At 51.3% G+C, this 12,227-nt stretch overlaps 4 protein-coding genes across 4 annotated transcripts; 3 read left to right on the top strand and 1 right to left on the bottom strand.

Moving 5' to 3' along the window:
• Nucleotides 1-823: 823 nt before the first annotated feature.
• On the top strand, nt 824-2,308 carry CC1G_08616 (hypothetical protein; the record flags this gene model as incomplete). The annotated part of the gene is made up of 7 exons (XM_001832614.2): nt 824-928; nt 981-993; nt 1,054-1,133; nt 1,193-1,468; nt 1,532-1,640; nt 1,837-2,175; nt 2,226-2,308. The coding sequence occupies 7 exons, from the start codon at nt 824-826 to the stop codon at nt 2,306-2,308; spliced, it is 1,005 nt and encodes a 334-aa protein (XP_001832666.2).
• Nucleotides 2,309-3,154: 846 nt separating this feature from the next.
• On the bottom strand, nt 3,155-5,057 carry CC1G_08615 (hypothetical protein; the record flags this gene model as incomplete). Its single annotated transcript, XM_001832613.1, has 7 exons — nt 3,155-3,641; nt 3,799-4,055; nt 4,163-4,199; nt 4,262-4,606; nt 4,668-4,873; nt 4,931-4,967; nt 5,035-5,057. 7 exons carry the CDS (start codon nt 5,055-5,057, stop codon nt 3,155-3,157), a joined length of 1,392 nt encoding a protein of 463 aa, XP_001832665.1.
• A 968-nt stretch (nt 5,058-6,025) lies between these two features.
• Nucleotides 6,026-8,571, top strand: CC1G_08614 (hypothetical protein; the record flags this gene model as incomplete). The annotated part of the gene is made up of 2 exons (XM_001832612.1): nt 6,026-6,140; nt 6,191-8,571. The coding sequence occupies 2 exons, from the start codon at nt 6,026-6,028 to the stop codon at nt 8,569-8,571; spliced, it is 2,496 nt and encodes an 831-aa protein (XP_001832664.1).
• A 2,070-nt stretch (nt 8,572-10,641) lies between these two features.
• On the top strand, nt 10,642-12,212 carry CC1G_08613 (sugar kinase; the record flags this gene model as incomplete). Its single annotated transcript, XM_001832611.2, has 5 exons — nt 10,642-10,696; nt 10,902-11,083; nt 11,183-11,237; nt 11,309-11,943; nt 12,007-12,212. 5 exons carry the CDS (start codon nt 10,642-10,644, stop codon nt 12,139-12,141), a joined length of 1,062 nt encoding a protein of 353 aa, XP_001832663.2. The 3' UTR covers nt 12,142-12,212.
• Between the last annotated feature and the right edge of the window lie 15 nt (nt 12,213-12,227).

Here is a 12,227-nt window from a genome sequence, read left to right as displayed (position 1 = left end):
AAGTGGGTCGAGTTTGTAACGTGATTTTGCCTTGTCCCTCAGTGGGTGTCAGGATCGACCGGAAAGACGCAATCTCCGACGAAGTTAGTGCGTTCTGAGTTAACTCATTAGTGATGGCGACAATACCAATAACTGGTTGCGCTTTGGTTCTTCTCCCTCGTTTCGATCCTGCTGCTCTTCAAAACTCCGCGAAAACAGGCGTCAATCGGAGTTTTTCTTCCTATATTTCATTCATATATTTAGTCCCAAGAGCTGTTTCAGTTTGACGAAAAAGGGTGTTCGGAACTGCTTCTGAACCTGTTCAAGTGCAGTTCCGTTGCCCTGTTGTAAGGCGGCATGCTCTCTAATAAGCGAGTATTTCAGCTGTCGTCCAGCGTCAGTCTGAGGAAGGATTCAGTTCCAGTCTACGTTCCTGTTGGATTATAAGCTTCACGGTAATTGTAAGTGCTGTCTGCCCATACTGTACTGCACTGTAACATTTTTGTCATCGTTTCACTTTCATCGGCGGGAAACCACGGCTATACAGTGTACATCACTGGAACTTCTGGAATCGCAACAGTTCACGTTAACAGAGGCGCGCCGCGAGCAGCGCGACCATATCAGCTTAATTTAGATCTTCTCGTAACCATTCAATTGAATTCTCATTTTCTTCCGTTTCCTTGTTCCTACCCTTTCTACGACAAAAGCAATGGCTGGGAACGCGTATATATGATGGACGGGAAAGATCTTACCGACTTCCCCGCCTCCTTGACATCCCTCCTTCCCCCGGCCCAATCTATCTACTTCAACCGTCCTATCCTTCGTCAAGGGGCCTCGCAGCACCATGGATGACGAATCTTTCTCCTTTCCCCCACACTTCGAATTTGCAGCTCAGCGCAGACGAGACGAGATTGAGCAGGTTTATATGCTAGCCGGATTCTGGATCGAGGTGAATCTTCCCTCCAATCCCCTCCATCGGATTTACTGAAGAACGGGTTCAGTCAGCACTCTACGGTTTGTCCTCACTCGTCATTAGAGTACATACCCGATCGGAAGAACTCATCGAAGGATAAGGGATCTACTTTGTCTTGTTCATGGGGTTCACCAGGTTCACGCTTAGCCGACGCTCAATAGGTTCGGATCCCCTAGCCAAGGTCTCTTCCCGTTCCGACCCATCCTGTTCCCCACCCGAAGGCTTACATCCATTTGACAGCGTGTGTTCACCTACCTCATCACAGTCATGTTCATACTCTCGACATACTGGATGGGTGTGTCGGCTCGATTACCTCCGTCTACGTCCCTCCCTAACTCCGTCCTCTCCGCGACTGTGCCTGCAGGCGTCAACATCTACCGATTTCTTGAAGCATACGCTCTGATGAACGCACCAGGCGGTCTCCCCATCTACTACTTTCGCGATTTCAGCACCTGGTACAACTTTTCGTACGCGATAATCAGCTCCATGCTATTCTGGATCGCAGACTTCCTGGCGGTACGTCCCCATCAAAATTTACCCGTTAAGGGGCGCGGAGCGTTAAGGTCTCGGCGACTACAGCCACCCTCGTACTCAACGACGCCCTTACAGATATACAGATGTTTCATAATCTGGGATAGGAGCTATAGGATTGTAGCGCTCCCATTCCTACTCCTGGTTGCTAGTATAGGTGAGTCGTCATGTCGACACTCTTCTGAACTTCATTTCCCCACTTTCCTATTCCATCTTCGTTTTCCACCTTCCACCTTCCATTCCTCATACCCATTTCCGGACATCTCTCTTCAATTTTCTCTGTTCCTCATATCACCTCATCCCCACCGAAATGATAAATCACGTCGACAACTAACACAAACTCCCAAAAAAAGGCACCAACGGGGTAAATTTCCACTTCTTCCTGAACGGTCCAAAGGCGATCCCCAACGGCTTCCGCACCATCCTTCCCCTTCTCGACTTTGTCTACCCAGGACACCTCGGGCAGAACGTCATGACGACTGCGCTTATAGCGTACAAGATCTGGCGCCGCCATTCTGAAAGCCGCGCCGCTGGAATACGCGTTACATCGACCATAACCCTGCTGGGCGTGGCTAGGATTGTAGTGGAAAGCGCGATGATCTACACGATGCAGATGCTTGCGCTCGTGGTTCTGCATATCAAGAAACACCCGCTCAGAGTCGTTTTCCAGGCGGCTATTGTCCCGAGTACAGGTGCGCCACCGCTCTCTTTTCTCGATTTTCTATATCTCCATCATTCCCAGACTTCATTCCAGAAACCACCACTCTCTCTTTCCCCACCTTCTTCGGAGTAATTCTCCTTCCCGCGGTACTCGCACTAAACTAACTTTAACCTCTCTTTCTCTCTCATCACCCCAGGTATCGTCTTCGTCCTAATCACCATGCGAATCCAACGCGCAGTCAAAGAAAGCGCCCGACAAGCGCCTCCCACGAGTATCCTCTTTCCTCGCTGGGTCGACCCCGAAGATCCAACAAGCACTACGTACACTAGTCCAAGAAGAAGGACTCAGCAATCAATCATGACTTCCCCCTTCACAAGCCCAGTCCCCGTTTTCGTAAACCCCGACGCCTCCGATGTCGATTTGGAAAGCAATCGCTATAGCAGCTATACGGCACCCACCACTGGCAGGCACCATCGGGAATCGCTGATTTCTATTCTTCATCCTAGTGTTGTGCGTGAAACTCCACGGGTGGGAAGGCAGTGGTCGAGGTCAACGAGGTCGAGTCGGCAGCCTGCGTGGATGTGATCGAGGGTCATCCTCGGCCAGCTCCAGTATAGGATTACTTACACTGAATCGCTCATAAAATATACCCAATAAAGAGGACACTTCGGACATTAGTAGACTAATACGCTCTTTTCGGACACACTTACACTCGTTCATATTTTTCGGTTTAGACGTTACAGAGTTGTACCAATTGGGACATTACCAGCATTCTTCCAGTGTGTACAATAGTCGTTGTTGGCATGACAAGTAACATAAATAAAATCCGGTCAGACTTCTCAAGAAAAAAGAAAAAAATTGGGGTGGCATCCTAACGTACTCTAAACACTGGCCGCCTAATGAAAACAATCTTCTCTCTAGAAAGAGGAACCTCCAAGTGATCTATCCGAGCACTCGCACAGCACGCAACGACCCCAACGCATTCCAGGACACTTCTCCAAAATCTGCCTCTAGGGTCGAATCCAACACAGCCATGTCAGGGCCTTCAGCGGATGCCAACCCGCCTCGCCACCCACGCTCTCCCCAACCTGTCTAAACTCGCGCCTCATATCCACAATCGACATCGGCCGCTCGTTCAACACCTCGTCCACCAATCTAGCCGCTCTCCCTTTCCTACCCGCTCCCGCCGTGGTGGTCGTTCCCCCATCCCCCAAATCATCATCAGCAGTCAACATATCCCCCACACCCCTCGTGCAAATCTTCGCTCCGTGGACCAACAACTTAGACAAAGAGTCTTCTCTCAACTCTCGTACGTTCTTTTGGAAAGTAGCCTCGGAGATCCTCTTGGATGCTGTAAACGCGATGTGAACGAGTGGTGCGAGTGTACTGGTGGAGAGGGACGAGGGCGACATTGGGTTCGATGGGGATCGTCTGAGGCGGTTCTGTCCGATGTCGTGGAGGTATATTATACCACCCAGAACGTATTTATCGAATTCCCTATAAAGACAGTTCGGAAGAAGGGAATGTCAGCGTTGCGCACACCAGAGAAGCAAGTAGCAAGAAGACGGGTGTCGATGCGAGATAGAATAGGAATAGAAAATGTGGTGACGGAAACCCCCCAGCACAACCCACCCCCGGCGTTGCGGTCACAGACAGAAGGAATTTGTCGAAGTTGACTAGAGCCAAAATGCGAGAAACAGATACGGACGGTTTTCGCAAAAACTTGCGAATATTCTGCAACGTCTTGATATCCTTGATATAAGCATCGTTGAAGCCAGGTGTATCAACGAACACTACGCTCCTCCCAGAAGCCGGATGTATGTAGGTGTATTTTTGGATTTCGGAGGTTCCGGAATCCATGCCATGGCTTACAGATGCGAGTTCCGGCTGGCCCAGGACATTGTTGATAAACTACAGGTAGAAACGCAGATGAGATTGGTGGTTAGCCGATGTACGGCTCCGAAAGGGACGGGGGTGGAAGATGGGCGATATGGAATGGGAAGTGAACTTGAACGTACTGTACTTTTTCCAACGCCCGTTTCACCGAGGACAAGGCTGCGAGAAGTTGAAAACTGGGGTCAGCAACGTGGATGTAAAAGGATGCATTTAGCACTTACATCAATGATGGATAGAGGATGGACGATATCGGTTGCGGAGGGCCCTTCAATAAATCCTCCACCATCCCCTTAAGCGATTCGGGCGGCCTTCCTGAGACAAGTTGGCCAAACTCACGGTCAAACTGCGACGCCTCGAGGAGGCCCTCTCCAACCACACTCCCAATAAGTGAGTCCACGTTGGTCCGAAACTTCTCCCTGGTAATGGGTATGCCAGTGGTGAACGAAACGTGAAGGAAGGGCCGAAGGGATGCCCGCGGAACGGATTTCAGGACGCCGCTTAACCGAGGTCGTAGTTGCGAGATATCGTGGATGCAGAGTATACCACCCAACAGCGCATTTTTGTCTCTGATAAGGACGAGGGTCAGGTCAGAATGAATCAGACAAGGAGATAGAGAATAAGGCGCACTGGTTCCTCATCCATCGGTCGATCTGTTGCCATATCGTATGGTCAGATATGGTACCATTGTTGAAACCCGGTGTGTCGACGAGGGTGAGCGTGGAGCCGGGGCGCCAGGGGTCGAGGGTGTAGGCCTCTACTTCTTGTGTCGTCAGCACGATCGAATCGTTAACCTGAGCGTAGTTCGGCCTTCCTCCAGCAATGGAGTTGATGAGCTAATTGGATACTATGTTGGGCTACTATGGGATACGTGAAATAGGCGGAGGACGTACTGAACTTTTACCGACGCCCGTTTCGCCGATGACGATCCTAGTAAATTCGAATAGATCAGGGGGAGATAAAGGTTGGGGTGTATTGACTCGCAATTCGGACGCACACGATTACGTTCTTTCCGGACATAATTGGACGGGGCAGTCAGGTGGATGGGTAGGTACGAACAGGCCTGGAGGAACCTTCTAAGGAGTTTAAGAGACAGTCTTGCGAGTCGCCATAAGACGCCAGAGATGGAGGCACAATCACGATACACGTGTCGTTTGCGGTAAATAGATGTGATTCGATAGGGATTCATACGCGTTTCCTTCGACACGCGTTGAACCAGACAGCTGGACCATGCCGAGAACCGAGACAGCAATGTCATAGGACGATGGTGAATGATGGAATTGAGGTCATGGAGAATCGCGGTGAGTTGGTTTTCCATCTGGATAACAGGTACCTCGGGGGAATCTCGAGGCAGGTGATCAAGAGAACGTATGCAAGCAGGCAAGCGGGTATACAAATATAAAGCTGCGAGAAATCGATGGGGCAGACGGCGACTAGACTTCGGAGACTTGGACCGGTTTCTATGCTGAAAGCCTCGTTTCCATTGTATTGTCCATCTGATGAAAGGCTTCCACGCTCAATACGATGTAGGAAAGCATGGGAGAGGTAAAATGCCCCAGGCATCGAGAGATCACATTCCTGAGTCTGTCTGGCAGAAACATGACGCTTCGAATGATTGTGGGTGGAGTGACCGTAGCAATTTGGGAAATCGACCATGTCCGCCTTAAGAATTCGTGGAGTTGGATGAAGAGGCTGCGGTAGAAATGCCGCTTTTCTTCAGGCGAAGGGAGATGGTCAAAGGACGAAGAGGAACGGAAGAGAACCAGGACTCTGCCAGCGACTGGGTGAAAGTTAGGGGCTGATTATGTGATCAGCACGTGGCTGGACTGCAGTTTTGCAGGGAATCTACTCTTGGCAATCTGTCGATTTCCTCTTCCCTTCACCTCCGCCAAAATTGTGCTTTCTTATTCCCCCCACGACCGCCAAAATCGATATATAATCAGCTTAATTCCTCTTCTTCTCTATCGTGTCCACTTTTCAGCCCCAGAATGCCGTCGAACGACCACAACGACAATGACCGCGATAGACATAGGGACAGGGATTTCGAGCGAGGAGATCGTTCAGAGAAATCGGGCTCTAAACAAAAATCCTCCAATTCGAAATGTATGTCGGTTCCAAAATTTAAAGGGTCCTTTATCTGAGCAGCTGTATAGCCAAGGACCTCTCCCATGTCCCTTGCAAGTTTTTCAAAGTCGGCGGGTGCACTGCAGGATCGTCCTGCCCATTCTCGCACCACTTGTCTGAACCAGGTCAGAAGGAGACCTGCGCGTGGTTCGTGAAGGGGAACTGCAAGTTTGGCCACAAATGTGCATTGGCCCACATCCTGCCTGGGCAGGACATGTCGATGGACAGGAAGAACAAGAAGGCTGCACAGCAGGCCGCTGCGGCAGCTGGTGGTAACGACAAGACGTCCAAGGGTAAAGGAGGAAGGCGAGACGGAGGAGGCTCTGGTGCTGGCAATCAAGGAAAGAATGCCCTCCTTGCCGGCGGTTCAACCGCACCCACTCGAATTCTCAACTCCGGACCATCCGGCGCTTCGTCTACTGGCCGTCCACCAATGAATCTTGCCCTCAAAGCTTCCATATCACCCTCTGCACCCGCACCACCCCTCAAGGATAGCGATTTTGCCTCGTTCACCGCCCTCGACGATATGGAGGGCGTCAAGAACGATCCCCCGAAACAGGAGGAGAAACCCAAGGAAGAGAAGAAGAAAACCAACGAGAAGCCTTCAGAAACATCCGACTCTACTCCTGTCCCACTTCCTCCGTCAGCTCCAAGGAACGCTTCGACCACTGTTCAAAACGATTTCGGTCCCATTGGATCTCCTCCTAACGCCCGTGATCAAGGACCGAATGGAAAAGGCGCCTTCTCTCCAGGTACCTCTCCTCGTGCCGTAAACGGTGCCAACCTCGCCTCGTCTCCCAACCAAGGCCTCCTATCGTCATCCCCCTTCTCTGTCCCAGGCAATCAGCAAAACTTCCGACCGTCATCGTATTCAGCTACCTTGGGTCTCGGAGGTGGGGTTGCTGCCAGCCTTGGCAGCGGTCTCGCAATGATGGGAGGTCGCAAGGGATGGGCAGATACCCCAGAGTCATCCGTCAACGCTGGATTCTCTGATCTTCTTTCAGCACACATCTCATCCTCAGTCACACACCACCGATCGTCCGGTTTGACGAACAGCATCGCCCGTGCCGAGTACGACGTGAGCTTCGAGTACGACGAATATGTAGGCGCCAAGAACCTTCGACGCATCCCTCGCAACGACACCGCTGTTGAAGATGGTGACCTGGAAGATTTCATCCCTGGATCACTGACCGACTTGTTGACTCCAGAAGAACGAAATCGTCGCATGTCGAGGAGCAACTCTGGCCAGCCAGCCACTGCTGGCCTGGGTGTTGCTGCTAATGCCTTGAAGGCTGGCGAGGGGGCAGACCAGACTGGTGGATCCGGCCTTGGGCATCGTTATTCCCGATCGGTCCCTGCTCCTTCCCTCCTTGGCGACATCAAGTCCATCTGGGCTGACACTACCGCTAACCCGCTTCCCGCCTCTCCTCGTACGACCACTATGCATAGAGGTACGCCATCGACATCAGGTCTCAGTGCTCGCTTCGAAGGTCTCAATGTCACTGGAGTGGACGAATCCGGCCTCAGCATGAGCGTCGGCAGTCCCTCTTCGATCAACAATATGCTCAGTCCCAGCAACGCCAGCGCCGCCTTCTTGCCTGGTTTCCATTCTCATTATCTTTCCGCGAAAGCCAAGCAGGCTCAACAAGCTCAACTCGGCCAAGGCGGATTAGGACGTGGTCTCCGTGGCGCAAGTGGTGGAACAGGCTTCGCGTCCAACAACAGCCTCGCAAGCAACTACCTGCAACCCTTGACTGCAACCGGCCTTCCAGGTTCTCCTTCCAACTCGACCCTGCACACCCACGTGCATGGCAATACCCAACATACCTATAGGACAACTCCATCCCCCTTCGATCTCACCCAGAACCTCCCCAGCCGAAACCTCAACGCGCGTCCGATCCCATCCGTTCAGGGAGACGATCACCTTCTGGGACCTCACGTCCTTTCCCCTGGAACTCGGGCTTTGCAGTCCCATGCGCCCGGCCAGAGTCTGCCTCAAGGCTTGGCAGCCGGTCTCTCCAGGATCCACGCCCTGCCGCCATCGAACCTCATCTCACCCGGAACTCCAGGTGCCTTCATGCCGGGCACTTCCCCCGGCGTCTCCGCTGGACTCTCCGCCAACGTGCCTTACGGCGAGTGGCAGCCACACACGCCATCGAGTCTCTCGCAACCACACCCGCTCTCTAACAACGTTTCCGGAATCGGGGCGACGAGTGCCACACCCGACCCTACTGCTCCGCCGAAGCTATCGTATTCTGCTGCGGCTAGCAGGGCTGCCACTGCCACTCCCTCAGCTCCACCTGGTCTCACCAGGCATGCTCCTGCCAGCAACAACGGCGGATATGGAGCTCAGCAGACGCCTCGCCCTCCTGCTCATGATGATGACGATCTGTTCAGCATGGATGGTTAATATGTTTCTGACACTGGTATGTCGATCGCGGTCCCGGGATGGGATCACTTCATAATGGAAATACATTGACTGATCGACTGTGATGTAGGGTGTTATTTTCGGAACGGACGGGTCCTATAGTACCTTCCCTCCTTTTCTTTCTATTCTTCGCGGCTACCTAGAGCATAATCGTTTCTCATCCCGTGCGTTTGTTTACTATCTTTTTTTCTTTCTTTCTGGGCTCCACTTCCGCTTTTACTTTTCACATTTTCTGCATGCTATACGACGGCGATGACGACGATTTGGAGCAAGGACTGGCACTGGCATAACCGCAAACCACAGACCATCTTTTTCTATGTATATTTCTGCTAGCCTTTCTTCTCAAACCCCAAAAGCACCGTATACTAATCTCTTAACTACATTGTACTCATCAAACCATTTTTTACGGAATGGTTGATTGTATATCGAAACTTCTTTTTGGTTCTCCTCCGCTGCCTTATCCCTTTGCTCCACCTATACTTTGTTTCATCCCTTTCCCGCTCTCGGTTTTAGGCCTTTGCTCCTGCGTCTATTGGACTACATACATACGACCCAAAGGTATGCATCTCTGTGACAATCCCTTTCTTCCATTTGTCACATCTACTCACAGGGTTCGAACCAATGAACCGAAAAGATGATCTTCTACCGCTTGCTTCTAATTATAGCTAGCTAATGACACTGCCATCTCGGCCGAAGGGCTACCTACTTTCAATCTCCCTACTCTCTATAGCTAGAGCGTCCCTTCTTTTTCTTCTTTTTGTTTTCCTACTCCGCCTTAAGACACGATGTCGCGTTTTGTTACGTTTTCCTGTACTAATTGCTGTATCACGATTTGTATTGCTTACCTTCCATTCACCTCCTTCACAAAACTTTCCAGGCTTGTCCTGTCCCCAGCCCATGCATTCGGATTGACAGGTCTCGCCATCCCTTCAGTCTACTACGAATCCGCCCAAACGGATTAAGTATCATTGGCCAATAGAAACACAGAATTGAAGGCATAGCTGAGCAACGCAATTACCACAGCTGTATGTTCAGGACGAAATCAGGTTAGATCGACAATTGAAATGACGATGATCCATGCCTAGATTGGCAACCTTCATACCCGGACTCGGAGAGGGGGAGCATTCCCAGTCACAGTCCAAAAAGGCGCCGGGAGGATCTTGATTCTGAACCCTAATCTCCGCTTTTCATCCAAAAAGCTCCAAATCGCAGTTTCGACGCTTTGAACTGTGCCCTTGTAAGTACATCGCTGGGGCCTATTGCGCGGTACGTTATAACCCTGTCATGGTGGCACGTTTGTTCCTCGATCGATGATGATAATGTTTGCCTTTTGGGTGGATAGTGTTCTCCATCCCCATAGCCTTATACCGACCGAGTCTTTGCAGTTTCAAGTCTGATCAAGACAGATGGCAAGTGAAGAAGACACTCCAAGTGTAAGTGGAGTATAATCGTAACAAGAACCTGCAACGGCTCAAAAACCCTGATCACACTGGTCCAAACCCTGTCCAAAAAAACCTATCACTTCCTTTCATATTCTTATGCTTTCTCGTTCGATTGATGCTGATGTTTTCCACTTTGGCTGGGGCGGTTTGGTCGGAAAACTAGATCCAGAAGCAGCCTGGTACCCATGTCGCCGTTCAGACCAAGTTGGATCATGGCAAGGGACTGGAAGAGGCAGTAGTACGGATCGCAGGTGGAGCTGAAACTGGTAGTCAAAGGGCAGGGGTTGAAAAAGTAGAGAACGAGGCTCATCAAATTGAGGTGAGTTCTAAGGGACCACTGGGGCTTTTGGCCGCCACGCAGCTCTATTACGAAAGGGATGAGGTCTAGACGAAGACTTTAATCCTATCTATCAAACACCAGGTGGTCGGCGAAGTTGGGAATTGTTTTTGTGTGCCAATCTTGTACTTAAAGGACGTTGTTTCTCCGATTGGACAGGATGTTCAAGTTGCTGGTGCCCCCGGTCCCGAAGAGTCGACTGCTTCTGTCAGTGGACTCGAGGTTTCTGTTTCTGAACTCTCGCTCGACAACGACGACGGATTTGCTGCAGACATGACTCCGAACAGGCCTTTTGGCACATCCAAGTGCGCTGTACGCGGTTCTATTAGTATGTCTTCCCCGCCGCTTCCCGCCGTTCGCTTGCACTAATCCTTGATCCCTGTCCTCCAATACAGACCACGACGAATATTTCTTTGGTACGTCGCCAAGTTACTCGCCCAGCCGCTAGAACGTTCGCTGACCTCTGTTATGACGACCTCTGTGTGTGCGCGGTGTATCCACACAAAACTACGCCTAACCTATACAACTTGCAGTGGATCAAATCGCCAAGCCTGGTGAGACCAAGGCGTCGAAGCTGCACGAAAGCAGGATTGGTGGGAAAGGCGCTAATCAGGCTGTTGCGATTGCGAGGGCTGGTGGTTTAGTCCAGTTTTACGGTACGATTGGGAAGGACGGGGTTTGGATCAAAGAACAGCTGAAAGAGCATGGTATCGATGTCAGTGCGATCCTTGTTGCAGAGGTATGGTTTCCTTCCCCCTTCTTCGAGCTGGCTGCCGTTCCTGGACTTGGACTGACAGACAAACCTGGCTTTTAGAAACCGACAGGAAGAGCCATCATCCAGGTTGGTGATGACGGAGAGAACAGTATCAGTACGTTCCTGGTTCTCTTCTCGTAAGCCCTTACGGGATTCTGATAGAACTTCTGCCCTATCCAATTCCAGTTTTATTCCCCGGTGCGAACCACAGCGAGCTACACGAGCAACAGAAATTCTCGTCCGGTCGACCATGGTTCGGCAACGCAACACACCTCCTGCTGCAGAACGAGATCCATCCGCGCTCGACTCTGCATGCACTGCACGAGGCAGCCAACATGGTGACCATCTTCAACCCGTCTCCAATGCCACCGGCGGACCAGATCCGCGAGTTTCCGTGGACCAAGATAGATTGGCTTTTGGTGAACGAAGGGGAGGCTGAGGCGCTTCTTCGCATCCTCGGACCTCCCCCGCCGCTTAACATCCGACCAGCCTCTATCAGCGCTATGTCAACCAAGGATATCGTCTTTTGTCTCGCCAGCCACCCGTCCTTTGCGAGTACGAATATCATTTGTACGTTGGGACCCGATGGCGTTTTGGCGTTCGTCCCCGAGTTCCATCGACCGGGGACGAAACATGAAGCGCCGTCGTTCATGCATCTCCCGCCTGCCAAATTGGAAGGGGACTTCAGGGATACGACCGGTGCGGGAGATTGCTTTACGGGATACTTTGTACAGGGGCTCATGGAATTCGGACCGGATGCGAGACCTGGACACCACATTACGGAGAGGGATCTGGCGATGTTGTTGAGGAAGTGTAATTTGGTAAGTGTATACTCTATGTAATAAACTGAAGCGAGGTGTGACTAATGGCGTAATTATGTACAGGCTGCTGGAATGTCGGTGGAGAAACCGGGGACTATTGATAGCATCCCCTCTCGAGCTGCTGTCGAGTCTAGGCTGGCTGCATCGTATGCCGGGAGCCCGATTATTACAGGAATGAAGGGGCCTTCGGGGGTTTAGTCGACTATGTAGACGAAACATACTTTGTAATTATATCATGACCCAGGTTGTGCCTATTTAAACTTCGCAGCAACTCGACAAATGTT

Source organism: Coprinopsis cinerea (genome assembly GCF_000182895.1).
Source record: "Coprinopsis cinerea okayama7#130 chromosome 9 map unlocalized cont3.9, whole genome shotgun sequence".
Taxonomy (NCBI): Eukaryota; Fungi; Basidiomycota; class Agaricomycetes; order Agaricales; family Psathyrellaceae; genus Coprinopsis; species Coprinopsis cinerea.
Note: the sequence above shows the minus strand (reverse complement) of the source record. Positions and strands in the feature narration are given on the sequence as shown.